Source organism: Sminthopsis crassicaudata, chromosome 2 (genome assembly GCF_048593235.1).
Source record: "Sminthopsis crassicaudata isolate SCR6 chromosome 2, ASM4859323v1, whole genome shotgun sequence".
Classification (NCBI taxonomy): Eukaryota; Metazoa; Chordata; class Mammalia; order Dasyuromorphia; family Dasyuridae; genus Sminthopsis; species Sminthopsis crassicaudata.
This window is the reverse complement of record NC_133618.1, coordinates 487,901,814-487,925,407: the sequence shown is the minus strand read 5'-3', so window position 1 is coordinate 487,925,407 and position 23,594 is coordinate 487,901,814. Positions and strand designations below refer to the sequence as shown.

The 23,594-nt window shown below is 32.6% G+C and overlaps 1 protein-coding gene across 8 annotated transcripts in view; it reads left to right on the top strand.

The window, feature by feature from the left end:
- Positions 1 to 23,272, top strand: part of TOX3 (TOX high mobility group box family member 3) — a 125,349-nt gene extending 102,077 nt beyond the window's left edge. For all 8 annotated transcript variants that reach the window (XM_074293383.1, XM_074293381.1, XM_074293377.1 and 5 more), the window contains exons 4-7: positions 3,669 to 3,938; positions 7,159 to 7,386; positions 9,065 to 9,145; positions 16,941 to 23,272. In XM_074293383.1, the coding sequence (XP_074149484.1) occupies positions 3,669 to 3,938; positions 7,159 to 7,386; positions 9,065 to 9,145; positions 16,941 to 17,672 (1,311 nt within the window). In that variant the 3' untranslated portion in view covers positions 17,673 to 23,272. The remainder of the gene's footprint in view (positions 1 to 3,668; positions 3,939 to 7,158; positions 7,387 to 9,064; positions 9,146 to 16,940) is intronic.
- Positions 23,273 to 23,594: the final 322 nt, after the last annotated feature.

Genomic DNA, 23,594 nt, shown 5'->3' with positions numbered 1-23,594 from the left:
TTTAGAAGTCACTGTTTTCTAAAATTTCCATTCTTTTAACTCTGAGATACTGATGTTAGGCAATACATATAAACAGGTCAGAAACAGAAAGAAAATTCCATATGTCAAAATAATCATAATGGCACTTTTTTGTACTAACAAAATACTAGAAACAGACTAATGTCTACTAATTAGGAAATGACAAAACCAGACACTTTTGTAATTGGATATTATTGCTATGGCATATGAAATAAAGAAAATAATCATTAAAAAATTTAAAAGCACATAGATGTTTTTTTTCACTTGCAAATTCTCTTCCTCTTTCTTCTCTTTCCCTCATTTCAGGAAAAGTCAAGAAAAATAAAACATAATACAAAAATGTATAGTTATACAAAATAAATTTCCAAGTTAGCCATGAATATGATCACTTTAAAAAGGCATAAAAAGATTTAAAGAAATTGATGCAGAGGGAAGTAAACAGGATTAGAAGAATAATATGCAAGACTAAATCTTATGAATCTTAGGAACAACAGTAATTGAAAAATTATACTAGATCTGTCATAATCAAAATGACTAAATATGGCCCTGGAGAAAAGATGGGAAACTAAGCCTCTTTCCTTTCTCGAGTGTGATTTTTATGAGTGTGGACCATTGTACTTTTAAACTTGGTTAAGATGTTTAGTTTTTTTCAATTGCTTTCTTTCTCTTTTTATTTTTTTGTTACAAGGAAAGGATTACTCATTCTATAGAGAAGGTGGGAGGGATACATCCAGAAATGAAGATAATGTAAAAACAAAAGATATACATAAAATTTTATTTTTTTGGTAATACAATAATAAAGAAGATTCCTTCCCTTTTTAGGAAGATTCTATGTGCAAAAGAACTGGAGAAAAAGAATTCATTGTTTCCTTAAATTTGGCTTGTTTTGAGTTCACTTGATTCATCATCTTGTCTGACTAGCACAAGGAGATTAATTGAGAAAGATTATATAGATTGTTTAAATAAGTACATAAGAATAATTTTACTTTTCATATGGGAAATCAATGCATGTCTAAAGTAATTTTGTTCTCTAAACTTTTAAGAATGAGAAGGGTATTTAAATTCTAATTTACTTTTATAGGCATGATTTTAGATAATAAAATTTTCTAGGTGGAAAAATATAATGTAATGGAAATTGGGCCTTAATATTCTAATTTGAGCTATTTTTGTTCTGAATTTGAATTTATAGGAATGATATAATTAGATGAACTCTGATAGGAGAGAATCCCACTATGGAAAAGTGATACACAATGAATTTGTTAATTTTTTGTATAAATTCACCATCGTTTATTAACTAGAGAACCTGAGGACTCTTGGTGACTAATTTGAATAATTATTTTCATATTCAAATTGAACCTTAGAAAGTTTTGAATATAAGAAGAGATTATATTTGCTTTTAGGGTAAAACTAGTTTTATTTCAATGAATTAAAATACTACAATGTGCAAAGAAAGATCAGAATGCATGGAGCTAGGAGAAGAGTAAACTTAGTGAAATTGGTAACACCACTCACACTTTTATAACACACCCTCTTTAAAATTGACATTTTAATTTGCTTTGCAAGCTAAATATAAATAATGTTCAGATATTATTTATAATGAGATACTTTTTATAACCTAGAACAATATCTTGTGGAAACCTGATGTAACATCCATCTCTAGACTTATTTTCAGAAGACTTTACCTTCTGATGCCATTATGCTTTGTTATAGGATTGGAATTTGAATCTTGTCTTTGATCCTTACTAAATTATATGACTGTATGCAGATCTTCACTAGCTGATGAAAAGAGTCAGAAGATTCAAATCCCTCTTCTGATGTTGATTAATTGTGAAAATGTGGTCAGGTTATTATTTGATTTCTTATCACCTTAGATCAATGATGGTATGACATACAATTATGACACATGTCAATTTTTCCTATCTTATTAGATTGTCATGAAAATCCAATGAAATAATATATGAAATTTTTGCATGCCTTGATTAATATTAGCTACTATTGTTATTGTTATTTTATTAATAAATGATCACTTTAATTTATATTGTTACCATGTTCCTTCTACCTACTATTATTTTACTTGAGATTGATATTAATTTGCTCATATTAAAGTATAGTCTGATCTGGATTATGGTAATGTTGTCAAATGTTATATGTAGACAAGAAGTAAAGGTGGAAAAGACTTACCAACAGTTTAATAGATATAAAACCCCTTACACACTTGCCAGTATTAATGCAAAGAAGATAATTAGCCAGCTACATGACTATAAATGATGGAACTTACTGTGTAGAATGGGACTATAGTGATTCTTAATATGTGCTTATGATCCTGTTTTGAGCTTGTTTTATATATTTCCTTGAACAGCCCTGTTTTAATAGTCTCAATAAATTAGAGGACCAAATTGGTTCTTAAAGTTATTATTGACGTGATAGGCATGCTGAAGAATTAAGAGCTTGCCAATAAGAGCAGAATACTAGCAAACTGCCTGCTAGAGTGTTTATGAGTGGCATAATGAAGTCATAATAATGGTTTTGAGTAGTACAGCTGAATAATGAGTCAGTCTCAGGTGGATATATACAAGGAATGGGAAAAATTGGAGAAGCAGATTCATAAGTGGTGACTGAACTCTTCTAAAGTTCCAAGTTATCAAGGGTGGCCTCTATTTGGTTAACCATAGGCTGTTATCCCCCTTGGGTAATATGAAGAGAAAGCATCAAGTATAAGGTTTTGAGTTGGAAGACCTAGTTTTAAATTCTGCCTCTATCATTAATCATTTGCATGGCTTTAGATAATTAAGTCTCTTAACCATATAGGTCTCAGTTTCCTTCTGTGCAAAATGAGGGGGTTTGTACTAGATGCCTTTTAAGGCTTTTTCCAGTTCTAATTCTTTAATCCCGGGATAAGGCATTGCATGAATTTACAATTCTCATATTAAATTTAACCCAGGATCAAAGCAGGATTAAACATTCTAGTGAGTACCATATATAAGAGATCCTACTATGATCTCCAAGGCTATTCATTATGGAGGAAGAAGCATCCCACTATCCTTATAGCAAGTGGCATTCCCTTCATCCTTTCAAGACTTTTGAACTATGTATTCACATGAATTGATACTTTTTTGTGAACTGTGGCTTTACTTGGTCTGGCTTCTGCTATTGAGGGCCTTCAGTGTTGATTTTTTTTTTTTCCTACAAAGTTGCATTGAGGATCACCTCAAATCAAGTCAAGAACTTCAAATCTTTCATTGTTCAGAACTATTTCTTTATAGATGTCTGGTGTTTTTTTTTTTTTTTTTTTTTTCTTCTTTTTTTTTTAAAGACTGCCTGCTCCCTAAGGAAATTGGGCAGAAATTCATTTATGATCTAGTACTTTCCTTTTTTGGGGGGGAAATAAAAGGATTTATTCCCATAAGCAATGTAGGCAGTTACTTAATGAAATAAATGAGACCAGGCTTCTTTATCCTTTTGTTTTTGCACATTCTTTATTTCAGATCTAATAAGATGTCTTTATACTTAATTGTTTTAAAACAGATTTAAAAGCATATGGGAACAGGTAAAATTTGTACAAGAATTCAGATTTGAGAAAGCTTCTAATATAGAAAATAGTTGGATATTTGCAGAAAATTAATATACTTTTATTTGCTCCTTCTTTATAGGATCATGGTCACACACAGGTATCTCCATATCGCCAAGATCACTCCTTGATCATGAGGTCTATTGTTCATATGACAGATGCTGCTCGTTCTGGAATTATGCCTGCTGCTCAGCTCACAACCATTAACCAATCTCAACTCAGTGCCCAGTTGGGATTAAATTTAGGGGGTGCCACTATGCCTCACACATCTCCTTCACCTCCTGCAAGCAAATCAGCAACACCTTCCCCATCAAGTTCTATCAATGAAGAGGATGCAGATGAGTCAAACAGAGTAAGTTTGGCATTACTATCTTGGTTACCGGTTTATCATTTAATTGGTGATGGTATTCAATTGGCATTATTGATCATCCTCATATAGTTTTCATAGAAAATGAATTCCATTCTTGATGTTATCTTATGGAACTGCATGTTATCTGTAGTAAAGAAGTTAACACCTATAATGGAACAATGGACATAGAAAGTTATATGAATTTGCATTTTTTTTAATTTTTGAGGAAAACACCCCTGGACAGAGAATCAGGAAATCATGCCTTCACTCTGGGCCCTGACATCAGCTAGTTATGAAACTTTGATATCTCTGGGCTTTAGCTTTCCCAAATATAAAATGAAAGACCTGTTCTAGATAACATTTTAGGGTAGCTAGGTAACACAGTGAATAGAAGGAAATTGTTCTTGAGTCAAAAAGACTCAACTATCGAAGTACAAATCCAGCCTCAAAAATTTATTTGCTGTGTGATACTAAGTCACTTAATCCTGTTTGCCTCAGTTTCCTCATCTGTAAATGAGCTGGGAAAGGCACTAGAAAACCACTTTATTATCTTTGCCAAGAAAAACTGAGAGTTTGTCACTACTGAAATATGACTGAACAACAACAGATAATATTTGTTTCCTTTCACTTCTAAGTCTGTCTCAATCTATTTTTTTTTTTTACTACTATGAGCATTTGAAGAACTAAACAATGCATTTGGCATGCTTTTTTCCAGAGAGGAATTTTTCACTTAGTAAATAGCATTTTTACACCTTTGTTCTTATTGCAAGTATCACTTATGCAAGGTATCCCAAAAGTCTTAATGAAATTAAGCTATTGAAGTTTAATGCTGAAGCAAAACTTTGTTTTTGTATTTGTCCTGTAAATATAAATAACATACACCTACATTTCCCAATGTAATCCTTGTTCCTTCTATTTCTATCACTTAAGCCTCATGTCTTAAAACAGCAATAAAAGAATCATAACAACAACAACAAATTTAAAGGAGGGAAAAAAACAATAGTTAAGCAAAACCAGCTAACTTATCAACCAAATCAGACATTAGCTACAATGCTTCACATCCACCTTCAAACACCTCTTCTTTAGGACCTAGTTTGTTGAATGATAGACTGACTGAACATTTATTTAAATAAACATTTATTTGAATAAAGGGGAAAAACACCTATTAAGTACCAAATGCTGCTTTCAAACCTGGACACTCAAATACAGAAGCAGAATTAATCCCTGCCCTTAAAGAGTGTCATTATTATGGAGGAGACAGATACAGAGAAGTAGTGGGGATATTTTGTTTTGGAAAAATCGTAGAAATAGTGAATAGGATTTTAAAGGAGTTAGATGGGCATATCTTTTCTAGTAGCAGTGGTAATATTATTTTGAATATGGTTCTAGAATTAGAAATCAGGATGGATGCTTTAAGAAGTGAGAGTAAAAATGCCAATGATTATCAATATTCATCAATTAATTCAAAAATTAAACAATTTTTAAAAAAATCAAATATTAACCCATTTAGACCATGGCTCCAAATAACTTTGATTGGAAGACTCCTTTTTTTGGGAATGATGTTGCTTAGGTTATTGTTAGCCTTAATACTAGATATTGCATCAAATTTGTTTTTCAGAGAAAATAGAGTCTTCTCTTGAAGAGAATTTTTTTAAACCTAGTTTCATCTTGTTTATCATTACCCTTTTGTTAAGTTCAAATTCATTGCTCAGAATTGAAGGCTATCTCCTCATTTTTGAGAAGCTTTTTGCCCTTCTAAGAATATTAAAGACAACATGAGGAGAAACAAAGGCCTTCAGAAATTTCTGTATTTCTGTTTTTTAAAAAAAGTTATTATTTTAAAGGAACATATACAGCATAGGAGTTGCTTTTATGAAATGAGTCTCATTGTAAGTTAGCTCAATTCATAAACATTGGTCTTATCTGGGAATAATTTCATACAGACTCCATGTATCTTTAGCAAGTTTCTTTTCACAGTGTTGGAGTTCTCCAACAAAAAAAAAAAAAAAAAAAAAGTTAATGCTACTTTGTCTCCTTAGGACTTTTAGTAATTGGGAAATATTACAAATGATTTTTATTCAGAAGATAATGATTCTCTGGGAAGATCTGAAATGTAGTGAACTGAATGATTAGTGGTGGAGATCTAAGACAGATCTTTAATCTCTGATCCCATACTGACCTCAGCTAGAGTTAATTTTTATTTTACCAAAATTTGGCTTTTTACAAAGTTTCTTTCAGGCTTTTACAGATCTTCAGTGCAACTAATAGGATCAGTAGAGGAGGAAGCATAGTTTAGTGGATAAAACAGTTGATAAAAAGCTGCCTTCTGACAGGGACATTATATGAATAAAGGAAATGAAATCATATGCAAAAGGCTTTGAGGTGTGTGGAGTATGTAGATTTGGTAAGGGATGTCCTATTAATTTAAGGTGTTGTAATGATTTAATAAATGCCCTTGAAACTTTTAAAGTTTCCTACTGTGGGAATGAGAATGAGTAGTGCAAATGAAAATTTTGATAGTGGAATTCATATTCTAGGGCTCACTTATCATATAATAAATATCTTTAATCTTTTTAATTTTGTTTTAATTGTGTCAACTATTAATTTTTTACAGGTTTTTAATTTTATAGAGACTATCAGTTCTCTTTCTTGTTTTATTTAAAGTAATTTTGACATTTTCATATTACTTGCAATATTCTTTAAAAAGTTAACATTTTTCTAGAAATAAAAGATGACCTTTAACTCATTGTAAAAGGTCTTTTTTTTTATTACAGGTAATATACACTTAGATTTAGAGAGACCCATTGGCAAAGTGACATTCTCATGAAATCAGTCTCAACAATTACATTTTTCAACTATTCATACAAACTAATGATGTAGTTGTTTAAAGTAATGGATTTTAAAAATCATTAAACTTTTTCTACTAAAGCCTAATGTTAGCAAAACACACTATGCATTCATATATAGTGCATATGTTGTATGCACAATATCATATAGGACATTGTGTACACTTTATTATGATGGTTCTTGAGGATATATAGTTCTAAATTTGGATCTCATCTATAAGTGTTACTTGACACTATGCAGTTTTATATAAACACTGTTCACAGCGGCTCATCTGTTGGTGATTTAACAGAACCTTAAAAGGACAATTGTAGGCCTAAATTTTGCTGCAATCCATGTGGATATATTTTAAGCAATATTTTTTTTGAATGCTTTGTAGGCCATTGGAGAGAAAAGAGCTGCTCCAGATTCTGGCAAGAAGCCTAAAACTCCAAAGAAAAAGAAAAAGAAAGATCCCAATGAGCCACAGAAACCAGTGTCAGCATATGCCCTATTCTTCAGAGACACACAAGCTGCAATTAAAGGTCAAAACCCCAATGCAACCTTTGGAGAGGTTTCAAAAATAGTAGCATCAATGTGGGACAGCCTGGGTGAAGAACAAAAGCAGGTAATGAAAACTATCTCATTGAAAGGAATTAAAGCTACTGGTATGAATCCATGTTTATATCATGTGTTTATATTTAGATGTGATAGTATGCACAGCCCTACCTTGTCACAACACTGAAAGATGAATACTATATTTAACAAAGTCATTATCTTTCTAAGTAAATAATTTATGACAATATGATTGCTTCTTATGAGAGTCTTTGTGTGTGAGGGGGAAAATCATCCTATTGTTCTCTGAGCAATATAGATTTTTTTTGTGTGTTAACTTCAAGGATGAATGTGTGGAACTCAATGAAGGTAAGAGTGGAAGAGATCTTTAGTGGCCTGCAAGCACCAACTTTTTAAAATAACCTTTTCTTTTTAAATAATGTGGGTTTTTTTCTTTGTTGAAAGTTACACTAGAAAAAGCTTAGGTACATCATGCTTGCCTTTTCATTGATCATCTTTCTGAACCTTTGTACTGCCCTGTTTGGTTTCCAAACTTTGAAGCTAACTCTGCATGTCTCATTATAGTAGCCAGGCATTTGAAATTGTATTCTAAGTTCAATTTAGAGCTCCACCATATGATAGGCTTTCAAAGATTAGCTATGCTGGTGGGAAATACTTCCTTAGGGGTTTATTCTCCCCTTCATGGTCATGTTTCTCTTATATACAAACAGAGAAATGAATGAAATCCTTGGAATACTGTCCTTCCCTTACGGCATGCATGAAACTCCAATTACCATTATTAAGGGTTAATGCCTACATATTGATGAAGAATAATCCCTATTAGGGATAAACTAGAATCATTGTTTCTAAAATGAAGGGTGGAAAATTTTAAATTTCATTTATAAAACATAAATGTAATATGTAAAACTTGTTTGGTTAGAATAGGGAAGAAAAATGGATGATTTTTACCTTAGCCAAAATTAAAAAGCAATTTCCCTAGATTATTGGTTCTGGTTCTTATAAATTCTAAGGAAATCTCAAAAGCTTTCCAACTACTGTACCTAACTTAAGCAGTTTGGGTGGGAGTGCAATAATATCTTTAGCTGTATACAAGGATTCTTAGAATAAACATTTAACCTTTTGATTTTCTAAAGTGCATGTGCATTGAATATTAATGGAGTTTTATATGCATAGCTCAATAGCCAACCTCATGAAACATCACTTCATTTCCTCCCCTGTTTCTTCAAATCCTATTTACAATCCTTCCCAAAGAAAATCAAGATTGAAATTGCCTCAGATAATTTTTCATTTTCTTTAATTTCCTTCATTTCTTTTCTATTCAGTTTACAATTTGATTTGGAATAGGTAAAAAAGATTTTTGGAAACAAGCATAAAGGGAAGAAAAATATTGATAAAGAAAAATAGCTAGTGAAATTATTTGCATGCAGTTCTTTATTAGATTTATTACCTAGGAATACTTGTGAAGTAGAACTAGAAAAGATAGCAATATGGACAAAATACCACACACACACACACACACACACACTTTAAACTTAGAAACTTGATAATCTTTTCTCCTTTTGCAATAGTGGAGAATATATATGCATGTTCAGGTAGGTTGTCTTTTCTAACATTTTAATATCAAAACCAAACAGATAAGCTCTTTATGTACTTTTTATTGTGGCCTAATTTTCCTATTTTAGTGCAGAATTGAGATGCTAAAGATGAAATTCATTGTCATGTTTTAATAGGTATATAAAAGAAAAACTGAGGCTGCCAAGAAAGAATACCTAAAGGCACTTGCTGCTTATCGAGCAAGTCTTGTTTCCAAGGTAAGGGGACTGACTCGATCAGATATTAGCTCAAGTTAAAAAGTGATTGTTTTAAATTATAATATTGAAAGCAGTTCTTTAATATCTTACATTTAAATGTAACTTCCCCCAAGATTTGATAAACAATTACACTGATGAACACAAATGTGCGTATGTACACATACATATATATCTCTGTATTCTACAATCATGCCTACAAATACGTAAATATACGTGTATATATTTTATTCTCTATATATGAATATATACTCAAGTTCAGAAAATCATTTCAGAAAAATGTCTACTTGGAAAAATTTTTCTTTCTGTCAGAGGAAAACAAAATGCCTTTGCTAAAGCAATGGGAAGACTGAATCCATGTAAAGACCCTCATTTTTAACTACAAAGTATCCATGTACAAGCAGGCTCTGTTTTCTGGAAATAGTATAAAGCAGATCAACACGAAGTGTATTGTAATTTCCCATAGGAGCAATGTTATTAATTTGGGATTGTGCTCCTGACCAAGGACTTGACACCAAATAAATCATAAATATGACCTACAATATGTCATAAAAGCAAAGATAAAACAGTGATAAACTACCATAATAATAGCTCACATTTATATAGCACTTTATGGTTCACAAAGCACTTTCCTCAAAACAACCTTCTGAGTTTGCTAGTGTAAGAATTATTATCCCCATTTTACAGATGAAGAAACTGATGCTCAGAGGTCAACAAGTAAGCTATAGTCTTAATATTAGTAAATGTCAGAGAGAGAACTTGACTCCAGGTCTTATGACCTTAAAACAAGTAATCTTTCTACTAAATAATGAAATGACTAAAAAATAGTAGAATATGTCTTTTTTTTTTTTTTTTTTTCCTTTGCTCTAGCCCTTTGATATCATGTATGTAAATAACTTCCATTGTGGAAGCTACACAGCTGCAAATTAGCAATTCTTTTATAATCTGTCAGCTGCCTAGGGTACCAAGAGCTCAAATGACTTGTCCAGGGTCACATATCTAATATGTAGCAGACAGGACTTGAATTCTGGTCTTATGAAATCCAAAGCTAGCCAATCCTCTAGCTATTGCAATCTTCTCTCTCTCTTCCCCTCATCCTCTTCTCCTTCCTTTTCCATCTTCTTCCCCTTTTCTCTTTCATCTACACTCTTCCCTCCTTTTTTCTCCTTCCCTCCCCTCTTTCTCTCCCACCCTTCCCCTTCCTACACCCTCTATTTCCCCCCTTTTGCCTCTTTCCTTATCTTTCTCTCCCCATTCTTTTTTTTTTTTTTTTTTTTTTTTGGTATTTCACCTGTAATTTCCTTCTTATTGGGAATTCTTAATTATCATATTTCCTCTACCATTGTAAATTGGCAATTGCTCTTAAACTTATAGTCTTAGAGAGTTGCTTGGGGCACTGAAAAATTAATTCCCTTACCTAGGATCACATAGCCAATTTATGTCAGAGATCAGGCTTGAATCCAGATGCTTCTTATGTCAAGGTCATTTCTTAATCTATTGTGTCATAGTGCATACTTGACATAAAATTACAATGATCAGGAATCATAAATTTGACCTAAAGCTTAAGCGTTAGCAATAATATTTATTAAAGATTTAGTTAATAGTAATTTTGATGCTTTGCTAGAATTTAGAAGAGGTTAGGGGGATATGATTTAACTGATTTAGGGCTCATAAAAAGATTTCTAATTAAATTTCCTCTAATGATTTGTTTCTTTTGAATAATTTTTCTTAGCAAAAGATTCAGAATCATTCTATTGACCTTAGAAACTGCTTCAAAGTACTATTCTCAGTATAAATTTGTGATTGTGTTTATGCCAATGAAAAGCATATTTAAAAAGGTTAATTCCAAATGTTCTCTATTTTTTCCTCTTCTGTTTAAAGTGAAATTGTTGCTGCTTGGTATCAGAACAAATAAAGGCCACATAGCAGTGTGATAGATGTTCTTAAATTTTAACTTTGTCAAGCACTCTGAGAGCACTTCACACTTCGTTGGAAAGCTGTAAAAAGCATTTACTATGTCAGTATTGAGGACTTTTAAAAAAGAAATTTCAAAACATCTTTAATAGAATTGTTAAGACCTCTATAGGCATTATTCTGACTATATAAGTTCTTTGCTTTATGTTCAAAAATTAGCAGAAATTATGGAAAGAAAAATTAAAGAGGAGGACTGAATGAATGAAGAGCAATTAAACAAAAATTATTGAATGTATTATATACAAAGTAGAAAAAGGTAGGAGATGCCTATATATGAGATACAAAATAAACCTCTAAATGTATTAATCATGAAATCAAATCATATTAAGAAAACATTGGGATGTATTGAAAGATTGCTGACTTGGAATCAGAGAACCTTGGATTCAGATCTTGGATGACAAGACTATGTGAATGATACAGAGCAAGTCATGAAAATCCAGGATCCTCATTTCCTCAAAAATGTAGATTGACAGACATATCAGATTCCTCTTAGTTCTGATCATATTCTTTTGAATTAGGAGGTTTTTAACTTACCATTGAGGTAGATCAATTCTGCTTTTAAATTATTATTCTGGAATCAGAAAAGTGATATTGTATCTTTAATGTAAGGAAATGATCTATATATGTCTATAATGTGTGCATAGATATTGATATTAAAATCAACTGGAATATGTGCAATACGGAAATGAATCCATTTCTGACTTAGTAGTTAAATCATAGGACATTGCCCCAAACACATAGAAGCTAAGTCACGTGTCCAGGGTCACATAGCAAGTCAGAGACAGGGTTGAACCCTGCTCTAGACTCTAAGCCTATAATGCTATTCACTATTTTCTATACCAGTGTAATTTGGAACTTGCTCTTTTAGCTAAGTGGATAATACATAGTTATTAAGGACCTATTTTCTACCTATGAGGCTTTCAGTTTTTTTCTCCTCCCAAATCTCTGCCCTTATTCTAGAAGACTTAAACATATATGTTAATATTACTTTAATTCCCCTTATCTCCAAGTTCTTCATTATTCTCAACACCCATAATTAAAACATGGCTTTGATTATTAGACAGCTTATCTTCTAGTATGGATATAGAGTATATATACAAATATGTTATGTCATAACAGTAAATATGCCATAGTTACTATACTAATATAACATGTTATATTAACATGTTATATTTAATCTACTTAATATTTTCTATTCTACAAATACCATACAGAATATGGTAATTATCTATATAAATTATGGAGAAAAAAATCTTACTTGGATTTAGATTAATTTAATGATGTACTGTGATCTCAGAATACTAACTAATCAAAAGTGACAATTATATATGAGCTCTTAGATTTTATGTATATATTGATTAAAAAATCAACAAGAAGACAAGATCATATATTCAGGCATAAAGAAGTTGCAATTTTTATGGATCGTTAGTAAATTAATATAAAAAGTGGAATACTTTTGATTGAAAGTGAAAATTAGCTTCCTTATAGGAACATAGCAATCATCATACTGAGTTTGACGTACTGTCTATCCAAACTAGTTTTGATAGGTTAAGAAGAAGCTGAAATCAACAAGATGAAATTTAGCGAAGATAAATGTTTTGTGTTTGGATGAAAAACAAATTGCACAATTTTAAAATGGGGAAGCTTGAAATAATAGCACTTATCCAGGAGAAAAAATTAGTTGACCACCAGCTCAATATGATGTGGAGTGATAAATTATCTAATGGGTTATATCTATATCTATATCTATATATATATTAAAGCACAGTGTCTAGATTAGAGGATCTAATGGTGTCTTTGTACTGATTGGACAATATCCAATATATTGTATACAAGTCTTGGAATCCCCATATTTAAAAATTGTAAATTTAATTAATTATGTAATTATACATATAATATTTATTTATTAGATTTATTATTTATTAATTAAATAATCACATGTACATATGAATAATTAAATAAAATTAAAGTTAATTAATAAAATATTTTTTTTTAAGGAGGATGAATAGCTGGGATGGTAACAGGTCTGGAAATCATAGGGAAAAAAAATTGAATCACCTTGAATAGTTAGCAGTTAGCCTCCAGAGAATGAAGTAGCTCATTGGAAGAAATGTAAGGTAGAACAGGGAGTAGATTTATTTTTGTAACTTCAAGAAATTGTGGATCTGCAAGGATCAAATATTTGGGGCCTTATGTGGAAATCTATTTTGACTCTGTATTATTCCTTGAGCATCTGGGTCATATGCTAGGGAAGCAAAGACAAAAGCAAAGTGATCTTTATCCTCAAAGAGCTTACACTGAATTGGAGTTGCCAGAAAGAAATAACATGAATGAAGAAAATTAAATACAAACTAACTATCCCACTTAAGAAAGAACAATTAGAGTTGTCTCCACAAGGGATTCAATTGTGAAACAATGAATTGTGTATCCCTGAAAATGTTCAAGTATAGACTGGATGTTCATTTCTTAAGGGCATAGTGAAAGGGATTTCTATATAGTTTATGGAGATAGACCACATCAACTACTAGCTTCCTTCCAACTCTAAGATTCTATGAATTCTAGATAAAGAACATTTATTGTCCTATTTGAATGCTAGAAGAGTTAACCAGTAGCTCCCAGATCATTCTTTTTGCTTTTTCAATCTGTTTTTTAAATTTTTTTTAAAAAGTAATCTTGGAGGTAATTTTTAGCATGACAAATAACAAATATGAGTATTTCATATACAGGTAAAAACAAAAGAAAGAGTTGCTTATGAATCTGACAGTTATATCACATATAGTTTGCATTTTTTTTCAAAATTATATAATAAACCCCACATATCAATTTTTTAAAAGCCCTGCTTTTCTTTATCCCATTCTTATTATCCTTTTTTTTTTCTGGGGCAGGTAGGTAGGCAGTGGATAAAATATCAGGCTTAAAGTTGGGAAGCCCAAGTTCAAATCTAGACTCAAACACTTACTACTACCTCTGTGATCCTGGACAAGCCATTTCACTTCTGATTGTCTTAATTTCCTCATCTATAAAATGAGGATAATAATAATAACACCCATTTCTCACAGTTGTTATGATCAGATAAAATAGTATTTATTCAAATCCTTGCTATGTAGAGCTATATAAATTCTAGTTATTTGTTATTATTTTGTTAACTTTGAAAAAATAGTACAATGATCCTCTTTTCTTTCTGTCTTTTTATATATTTCATTCTTTTGCACTTTCTAGCTTCTTGTTACTAGCTTCCCCCTTTCCATTTAAAACAAAGAAAACCTTATAACAAATTTGAGCATAATTCTTTAGAACACTATTTGAACTGAGACAGACAATTTAGGACATGTTCTACAAATTATTACCTCACTCACCTGACCTCCAAATTCATTATTATCCTCTTCTCCCATGACCTACATCCTCACACAGAAAGATGATCTGGCCACTTGATCCAAGTGTTAGTCACAAGTATTTTGTTTCCATAATCAAGATTTCTGAAATTCTCCTCTCTTAGTGTAACCTATAATTCCTTATACTTCATTCTTCCTTAATCTGTGCTTTGTCTTTTGTCCTCAAACTCCTGAAGACTTCCCATACCATTTGTAAAATATCTTCTATTAATATTAAGTCCCCTAAGTACTGGCAAACCTACTTCAAACACAGCCAATAAGGGCACTTCTGTCTTTTTTTCTATAGCATTCTTGAACTCGCAGGAAGAGATGTCATTAATACATTCTACACATCTTCAGCCCCTGTATTTGTTAGTGGAGCAACTAGGTAGGACATTGTATAGAGTACTGGCCTGGAGTCAAGATTTTTTTTTTTCCTGAGTTCAAGTGTCTGACTTCAGACACTTCTTGGCTGTGTGACCCCAGGCAACTCATTTAACCCTATTTACCTCAGTTTCCCCCATCTCTCAAATGAGCTAGAGAAGGAAATGGCAAACCACTCTATAATCTCTGCCAAGAAAACCCCAAATGGAGTCACAGTTATATATGACTAAAAAAATGACAAAAATTTTCAGTGAGTCACTTAGACCTATCTTTTTTAACATTGACCTTATAATTGACTAATTCAGGTTGATACTTTTCTACATTCCTGAATCTTATGACCCTTGTTCAGTTTCTTTTATTTCCTGTCTTTTAAAATCTTAGCTCTGAATTATCTTTACCATCTGCTTTCTACTGTCCTTTTCACATACTATTCAGGGATGATAGAGGAATTTGGACCAATGTGAGGAACCCTCACTAAAACAAGACAGTATTTTTTATTCTTCCCTCTCCTTCATCTCTCATACCTTTCCTTATTCTCTCTCTTCAGCTTTAGTTCTTCATCTCTGCCTATTTAATATTTGCCATTGATTGCTCTTGGCAATTTAATCTTCCCCAAAACAAACTATTCTCTTTCCCCTAAAACTCTTCTTATTTCTATTAAGGGCACCACTATCATTACATTTACTAAAGTTTACCACCTTAGAATTGTCTTGATATCATTTATTTCTCTCACATATCTGATAATTTTTACCTAGATATTTGTTGTGTGGCATTCATTTCCTTCTCTCTACCCAGAGAGCCATCACTGTAGTTCAGATCTTCCCCTCTTATAATCTGGACTATTTCAATAGCCTTCTAGTAGATCCCTCTGTCTCAAACCTTTTCTCCACTCCATTCCATGTTCCATTCAACTGCCAAAGAAAATATTCCTAATATAAGACTTGAGCATGTTACTTGCTTTCTATAAAATGGTCTGGTGGCTCCCTCTTGTATTTAGGATCAAATCAGGCTTCTTTGTTAGGTTAATTTGCTTCCAGCCTACTTTTTAAAACTTATTGAAAATTATTCCCCTTCATATAATCTACAATCTAGCCAAATTGACCTACCTATTGTTATATACTTACTGCATTCTATCTTTTATCTCTGCCTTTGCAAAGGCTGTCCTCCTCTACCTGCAATGCACTATTTGTTCATGCCCCCCTCTTAGAATTCTTTTTTTAAAAGCTTAGTTCAAATGCCATCTCTTACATGATTCCTTACTTTATTATATCATAGTTGCTAATGCCTTCCCATCCAAATTACCTCATTTATGCATATTTTGGATTTACATAATACATATTTTGGATTTACATACATAAAGGAATCCATATTTTCTCCCCTGATATGTTCCTTGAAGGCAGGGAAGTTTAGTATCTGGTATATAGTGGGTGATTAATAATAGGTTGCTTCGTAATTTACCAACTGAGATAGGGAAATAATAAAAGCTATACTTTTTTAAAGCATGAATTATGTAAAAAATAAGAGTAAAGAATTAAAACTGCATAACCTAATCAGAGTTTTACGTGGTAGAAGGTGGCATTATTGTTGAACCGTTACATGGCATTGGCACAAAGTGAATTTTCAGAAATGCCCCATTTCTAACCCCTAAATCTGGATGGAATAAGTTATCCAGTTCTTTCTGGATGCTGAGTTTCTTCTTCTATGTCTAAATAGATTAACTAGAAAGATCTTTCATGACAATCTATTAATTAATTTCAGGGATGTTTTGATAAAGGGGAAAACTAAGATTTTAAGGTCTTTTAACTTGTATTATCTAAGAAATCCAATTGTTGTTTTTAATTAATATCATACTAAATATTCCAGTGAACATTTTTGTGCTGTTTGGTGATGTGTATTGTTTTCAGAATTAAAAAAATAAAGATTTTAGTACTTATTAATAATCACTTCAGTGAAAAATTGGTTTATATATCTTATCTATTTATCTATAGATACATACATTTATCAAGGATTTGATATGCTTAAGTTTGTGTTCATTTTTTAAAATTATGAAACTTTTTAAAAAAATACAGGCTGCTGCAGAATCGGCAGAAGCACAGACAATTCGTTCTGTACAGCAGACTCTGGCATCTACTAATTTATCATCCTCCCTTCTCCTGAATACTCCTCTTTCTCAACATACACCAGTGTCAGCATCTCCTCAGACTCTTCAACAGTCACTTCCCAGGGCAATTGCTCCTAACCCTTTAACCATGCGACTTCCAATGAATCAGATTGTAGCTTCTGTTACCATCGCAGCCAACATGCCAACAAACATTTCTGCACCGTTAATTAGCTCAATGGGAACAACCATGGTTGCCACACCATCTTCAACTCAAGTGAGCCCCTCAGTGCAAACCCAGCAGCATCAGATACAGTTGCAGCAGCAGCAGCTGCAACAGATGCAACAGCAACAATTGCATCAGCATCAAATGCATCAGCAAATACAACAGCAAATGCAACAGCAGCATTTTCAGCACCACATGCAACAACATTTGCAACAGCAACAACACATCCAGCAAATCAGTCAACAACAAATGCAGCAGCAGCTGCAGCATATTCAGTTGCAACAAATACAGCAGCAGCAAATGCAACACATGCAGCACCAGTCTCAACCTTCTCCTCGGCAACATTCCCCTGTAGCTTCACAGATAACTTCACCCATTCCTGCTATTGGAAGTCCCCAGCCAGCACCTCAGCAGCACCAGTCACAAATACAGGCCCAGACACAGACTCAAGTATTGTCACAGGTCAGTATTTTCTGAAGATAAATAGTGTAAAATTGATTTGCATTTATTTGGGAGGATAAGATGTAAGGGTAAACCATATTTGGCTGAAACTGTAAATTGTTGATGGTGGTTATGCAAGTGTGCATAACAGGTCAATGGTCCTCTGAAGTGTCTATCAGATAGGCAATAAAGAACTACAATGTAGCTATGTATCATCTTTTAGCTAACTATAAATCATTTGGTTTTTAAAGAAAAGAAAAGCTGTGCGCTTTCATGTGATGCCTTTTTAATTTATTCAAGCTTTACCTACAATATGTGAATCCAATGGTCTAATAAATATGGGACATTATGATGACTGTAGACGGGCCTTTCAGAGTTATATTATATAGTCCTTATTTCTCGAAGAACGAATGAATGCACTTCAAGGCAGTTTGAACTCATGAAGCCCTTAAAAGCACAGTTGTAACTACCTGTAAAATGAAGACTCAATTTCATACAAACATTTGTATGATGTGAATGGTTGATGGCATTTTTTGTCATGGAGAAAAATAATGTAAATCACAGACTTTTGCCAAAGCTATTATTTTTGTTCTTAAAACTGTTCAGAAAAGCAAATGAAAGTGATTAAATGTTTGCTTTTATCCATGATTTCCTCAAACCACAGCATATGTTGTAACAAAATATATATTACCACTGTTATTCCATTATATCCATTCTAATTAGAAAACAAATGTGAATATTATATTCCGTGTTTTGAGTGAAAAGTTTCAAAAAATAAAAACACTGTATTTTTAAAAGGGAAATGCACTTAAATGAAAACAGTTATTACAAAAGTTAAGATTTTAAAAATGCAAGAGTTTTTTTATTATGCTGTAATACCAGTAGAATATTTAAAAGAAGCTCTACATCTGAATAATCAATGTAAATAATTTCTTTAAATGTTGTAAGTTTTCCTATCACGTGCTGTAAAATTTTCATAAAGGAGGCTTTAATGTAAACACTGGTAACATAAACCATTCGTTGCTACGTTGCTTATTGTGTGTTTATGCTATTTTATACTTTTTTATGAGTTGATAGCAGCAATTAAGTTGTTTGTATTTTGCTTAACTAAAAAAAATGCTTTTATCTTGCTATAGAATAAACACATTTCAGTAAAAAAAATACTCAGTGTTTTGATGAAAGAATCTTTTACTTTTCTAATAAAAAATAGATGTCACATTTCAATTGGGGTCTTTAAAATTTAGCATGTACAAGGTACCACATTAAGTTTCATTGGAACTTAAGTATACTTTTCCATATTAAGTAGAGAATGTTAAAATTAGCCTAGAATTCAAATTGCTTCACCAAAAAATTTGGATTTCATTATATATTTTTAAAAGCATAAAATAAAGTTTAAAAATCATAAAAAAGACAGAAGTCATATTTAGGTCATAGGATTAGTACCTGCTGGCATTTCTGGTATTCCTTGCTTAAATGTGGTTGGTGAATGTTTATTCTGGAATATAAATACTTTTTTTTTCTGTACCTCCCATCTTACCCCCCCCAATTTTTTTCCCCTCTGGAGAAGCTCTGCTATGAGAGCAGTATGGTCACTATCCCCAGTTGTCTTGCATGATTAATTACAGCATCTGTCCTGTCAGAAGCTATAATGAAGAGGTCTTGATAAAAATTGCAAATTACCACTGGCAACAGTCTTAAACTGCTTATGATAAAATGAAAATTAAAAACAGCAAGTGTCAAGCCTGACCAGCATCCTAATCTGGAAAGAATAAATGTGAGAGGTGATGTCCATAGCTACTATATGTAAGAAAGATATACACAAATAATGTACTATGAATTCCTGAAAGTTGCTGTTGTGGCTCAAAGAATATTTACTGTATGTTATGGGTTATTAATAATGAATTCAGCTTTCAATATTTCATAATCCTCTGGTACTCCCATATTATGTACAAATATTGAACAGCAAGAGATTCTAATTATAAATTTATAGATTTCTTGCAGTAGAGAAATGTATGTCTAAATTGAAGCTTTTCATAAGATATATTAGTTGACAGGTATTGGTGTTGAAACAGTCTAAGAATCATACCTAATAACATCTATAAGGGAATGATTATTTCACAAAAGAGAGATCTTCTGGCAATAGATATCTCACAGGCAGAAATGGTTGTAAATTTTTTTCTGTGAATTGAAACTAGCATCACATAACAATGAGAAGCATTTTATATTCTGTTTTGAAACCTTTAGACAAATGTCTTCAAAATTAATTGCTAAACTACATGTGACAGTAATTGTGTATTGTTCTGTAATTGTCATATTGAAAGCCCATGAAGTATCGCTTGGAAAAATTGTCACTAGTGATAAGAGTTAATTGCAAGTGAAGTCTGTTTTCAACAGTTTGCAGTTATAAGCAGGTGTTATTACATCCATTAAATGATTTTATAAATCTTGGTTTTATCACATTTGATTAAGTGCTGCTAAACTACTAATAGCCAATTCCAAGAAAAATAGTTTAATTACTCCAGCATACACTTCACACACACACACACACACACACACACACACACACACACACACACACACACACACACACACATATATGTGCGCACACAGATACATTAATCATAAGACAGAACTGTACATTTAAAATGTCAAAGACTTGAATCATGAAAAAATAATCCTCAACCTTGTTACCAAAATATATTTCACAAGATCCTCCAAAGCATATTGTGAAACAGCTTGTATTTCAATTTAAACGTGTGACTGTTCGTATCCCTATTACTTAAGTAACTTGGTGCACTTTTTGTTACAGGTTAGAAATAACTGGAAATAAATCATGATGATGAAAAATGGACATGAGAAAGACATAGTGTCTGATTAGTGTGACATTGAAATTCTGTACCTCTTAAGTGGTGCTTTCTCTTCTGACATTAATAAGTCCCCCTTCCCCCTCTCCCCACTTCCATGGAAGATATTTTATTACTCTGGCTAACTATGTTCTACTCTTGCATTAACCTATGCTGCCATATGATGAAAGAACATAAGGAGTTTTCATTTTTAGCTGACATGGGGTCATTAGTTCCTAAATGAAAGAACAAAAGCTTAAATGCCTTTATATAGTATAATTTCAATAATATATTACCACCTAACTATTGAAGTTTGGTGGTTTTCTAGACAGATGGATTTGTATCTCAGGTTTAACCAGGAGTTTTCTGCTCCCTCATTCAGTGGGCTTTCGACATCTGAATGGCTTCTTTTCCACTTCTCCCTTCATGGAGTATTTTTCATCACTGGACTTCATTCTAACCTTTCCCTCCCCCACCCCCCTTTTTGTTTGGCTTTTGTTTTGCAACAGCTGTTATTATCGTTTTTGGTCAGCTGTGATTGCTGGAGGCAAAATAGGACCAGATGGTGTTTTGCTATGCATGAATGGAGAGTTAGAGGAGTTTGGATTGAATAGGCCAAGTTTGAATGGTGTCTATGCACCACCTGCCCGCGTTAGCAGCAGTATACACATCATAGTAGCATGATCTGTCTCAGACCTACTAGAATTGGATGGGAAAGGAGAAGGATGGGTTGGATTTTCTCCATATTTATTGATCTTCCATGCACTAACAGCATAATGAGGTGTACAGTCAATTTGAGTTAATTGGATATGACACAGCATGTACATGTAATCCATCACTCTAGTCTCCGGGTACACTTTATGAGTTTTGCTGCCACAGAAACACGCACACTCAGTAATAGCAAACATTAATGGGCTAAGTAGGCAGAAGTTAAATAGGATAATTGTTTAGATGGTAGCTTTAAAAATGTGTGATGGAAGTTACTGAAGAAAATATACTTTAAAGTATTGGTGTAAATTAAAGTTAGCTCCCTATATTCTATCTGTTCTAATATGAATAAAATACCTGAATAGTTGTTTAGGCAGCATGACATGGTATAAAGATCCTTGGTCTCCAATCATCTGCTTTGAAATTCCATCATTTTTACTCAATAGTTGGATGATCTTGGTCATGTAATTTCATTTCCCCAAGCCTCAGTTCTCTCATTTATAAAATGGAAAAAAAAATACATTACCAGTTTCATGGAATTGTTATGAACAAAGCACTTTGTAAGGCTAAAATGTAAGCAATTAATCTTATTCATTATCATTAATAGCATCATTAGATATTTTGTAATTCAATATGAATATGTGATCTCTTCAATAATAATATGTCAGCACAATGTGTCCCAAAAGTCTTAGGGTAGTTCTAGGGTACTAAAGTTTAAAACTAAGACTTTTAGGACACTATATATGATCCAAAATGTTAATAATAGCTGACATTTCTTTAGTGCTCTAGGATTTGCAAAGCACTTAACATATATTGCCTCCTTTAATTCTTAGAACCAATGGTCCTCTGAAGTATATTATTACTCCTATTTTAAAAATGAGGACACTGAGTCCCAGAGAAGCTAAGTGATTTGTCCACAGGCACTTGCTTATTTGTAAACATCAGAAGTAAAAATTGAACTAAGTTCTATATGGACTTCATATTTTGAGCCCTTTTGGACTGTCCCATGCTAACATATAAATGTTATGGAAGATCATTCAATGCAACTTTTGTTCGTCTCTCTTCTTAAATCCTGTGCAGTGAGTCTATCCAGTGAGCCAGTGGCCTTCCTTTAGATCTTCCTGGAGATGTTTTTGATAGTTGTATTAATCACCATGCCACTTGGACCAGAAACTACACCTTTTCAACTCTAGACCATCCATTCCAAAGTCCTCTTATCATGATCACTGATTGACTCACCTGGCCTCTTTCAGGCATGTTCCAACCATATTTCACTTCACTTTCTACTTTCAAGCAAACTTAGTGTTGACATGATATGAACCATATGACCTTCTTGCCTATATTCTACCCTCCTTCAGTTCCAGAGTCATGGTCAATTTGACTCCACCATTTTTCCTAAAAGGGATGTGTCATATATTCTTATATATAGCCTCTTTTACCATCTCTAAAATTTCCAGGATCAAAGTGCCTCTTCCTGACTACCACTTCACTATGTGTGTTGTTTTTCCCTATTAAAATGTAAGCTACTTGAGGCAGGGACAGTTTTTGATTTTATATTTGTATACTCAACACTTGGAAAATCCCTTCTACCACAATAAGTGCTTTTATCTATTTTAACATAATATAAATACCAGTGAAGCACATGGACTCTCTAACAGTTATATTTCATTATTACTACATGATTACTGCATTCCCCTCTTCTAGACATATATCTTCTTGGTGATATTTTACTTGATTTCACTGCACAATTCTGAATTGGCAATATCCACAGAAATATCCTAGGAAAAATAATACATTTAGGTAAACATCATTTTCCAATCCAGTTATTACTTAAATATAATTTTCCAAATGATATTTTAAAAATTCTCTCCACATATAAAACTCTACATTTGCACAAGTTTCAAAAAAGAAAAGCTTGTCTTTGAGTTCTAAGGTTTACTAATGTGTTTAAACTCAGATAAGTCATCTTCTACAAGAGTATGATTTGTCAAAGAGGAAATGAAACTTAGCAGCTAAGAAACAATGGAGTTTGTGACACCCATCTCTTCTTTCTTCCCTCCCTCCCAACCCCCTTCCTTCCTTCTTCCCTCCCAACCCTTTCCTTCCTTCCTTCCTTCCTTCCTTCCTTCCTTCCTTCCTTCCTTCCTTCCTTCCTTCCTTCCTTCCTTCCTTCCTTCCTTCCTTCCTTCCTTCCTTCCTTCCTTCCTTCCTTCCTTCCTTCCTTCCTTCCTTCCTTCCTTCCTTCCTTCCTTCCTTCCTTCCTTCCTTCCTTCCTTCTTCCTTATTTTCAGGATGCATGAATAAACAAGAATGAAAACAAAAAGGAAGAAAAGAAGGAAGGAAGGAAGCAAAAAAAGAAAGGATATTTGAAAATATTTCTTAGCATTTTAAATATTTATGTGTATAA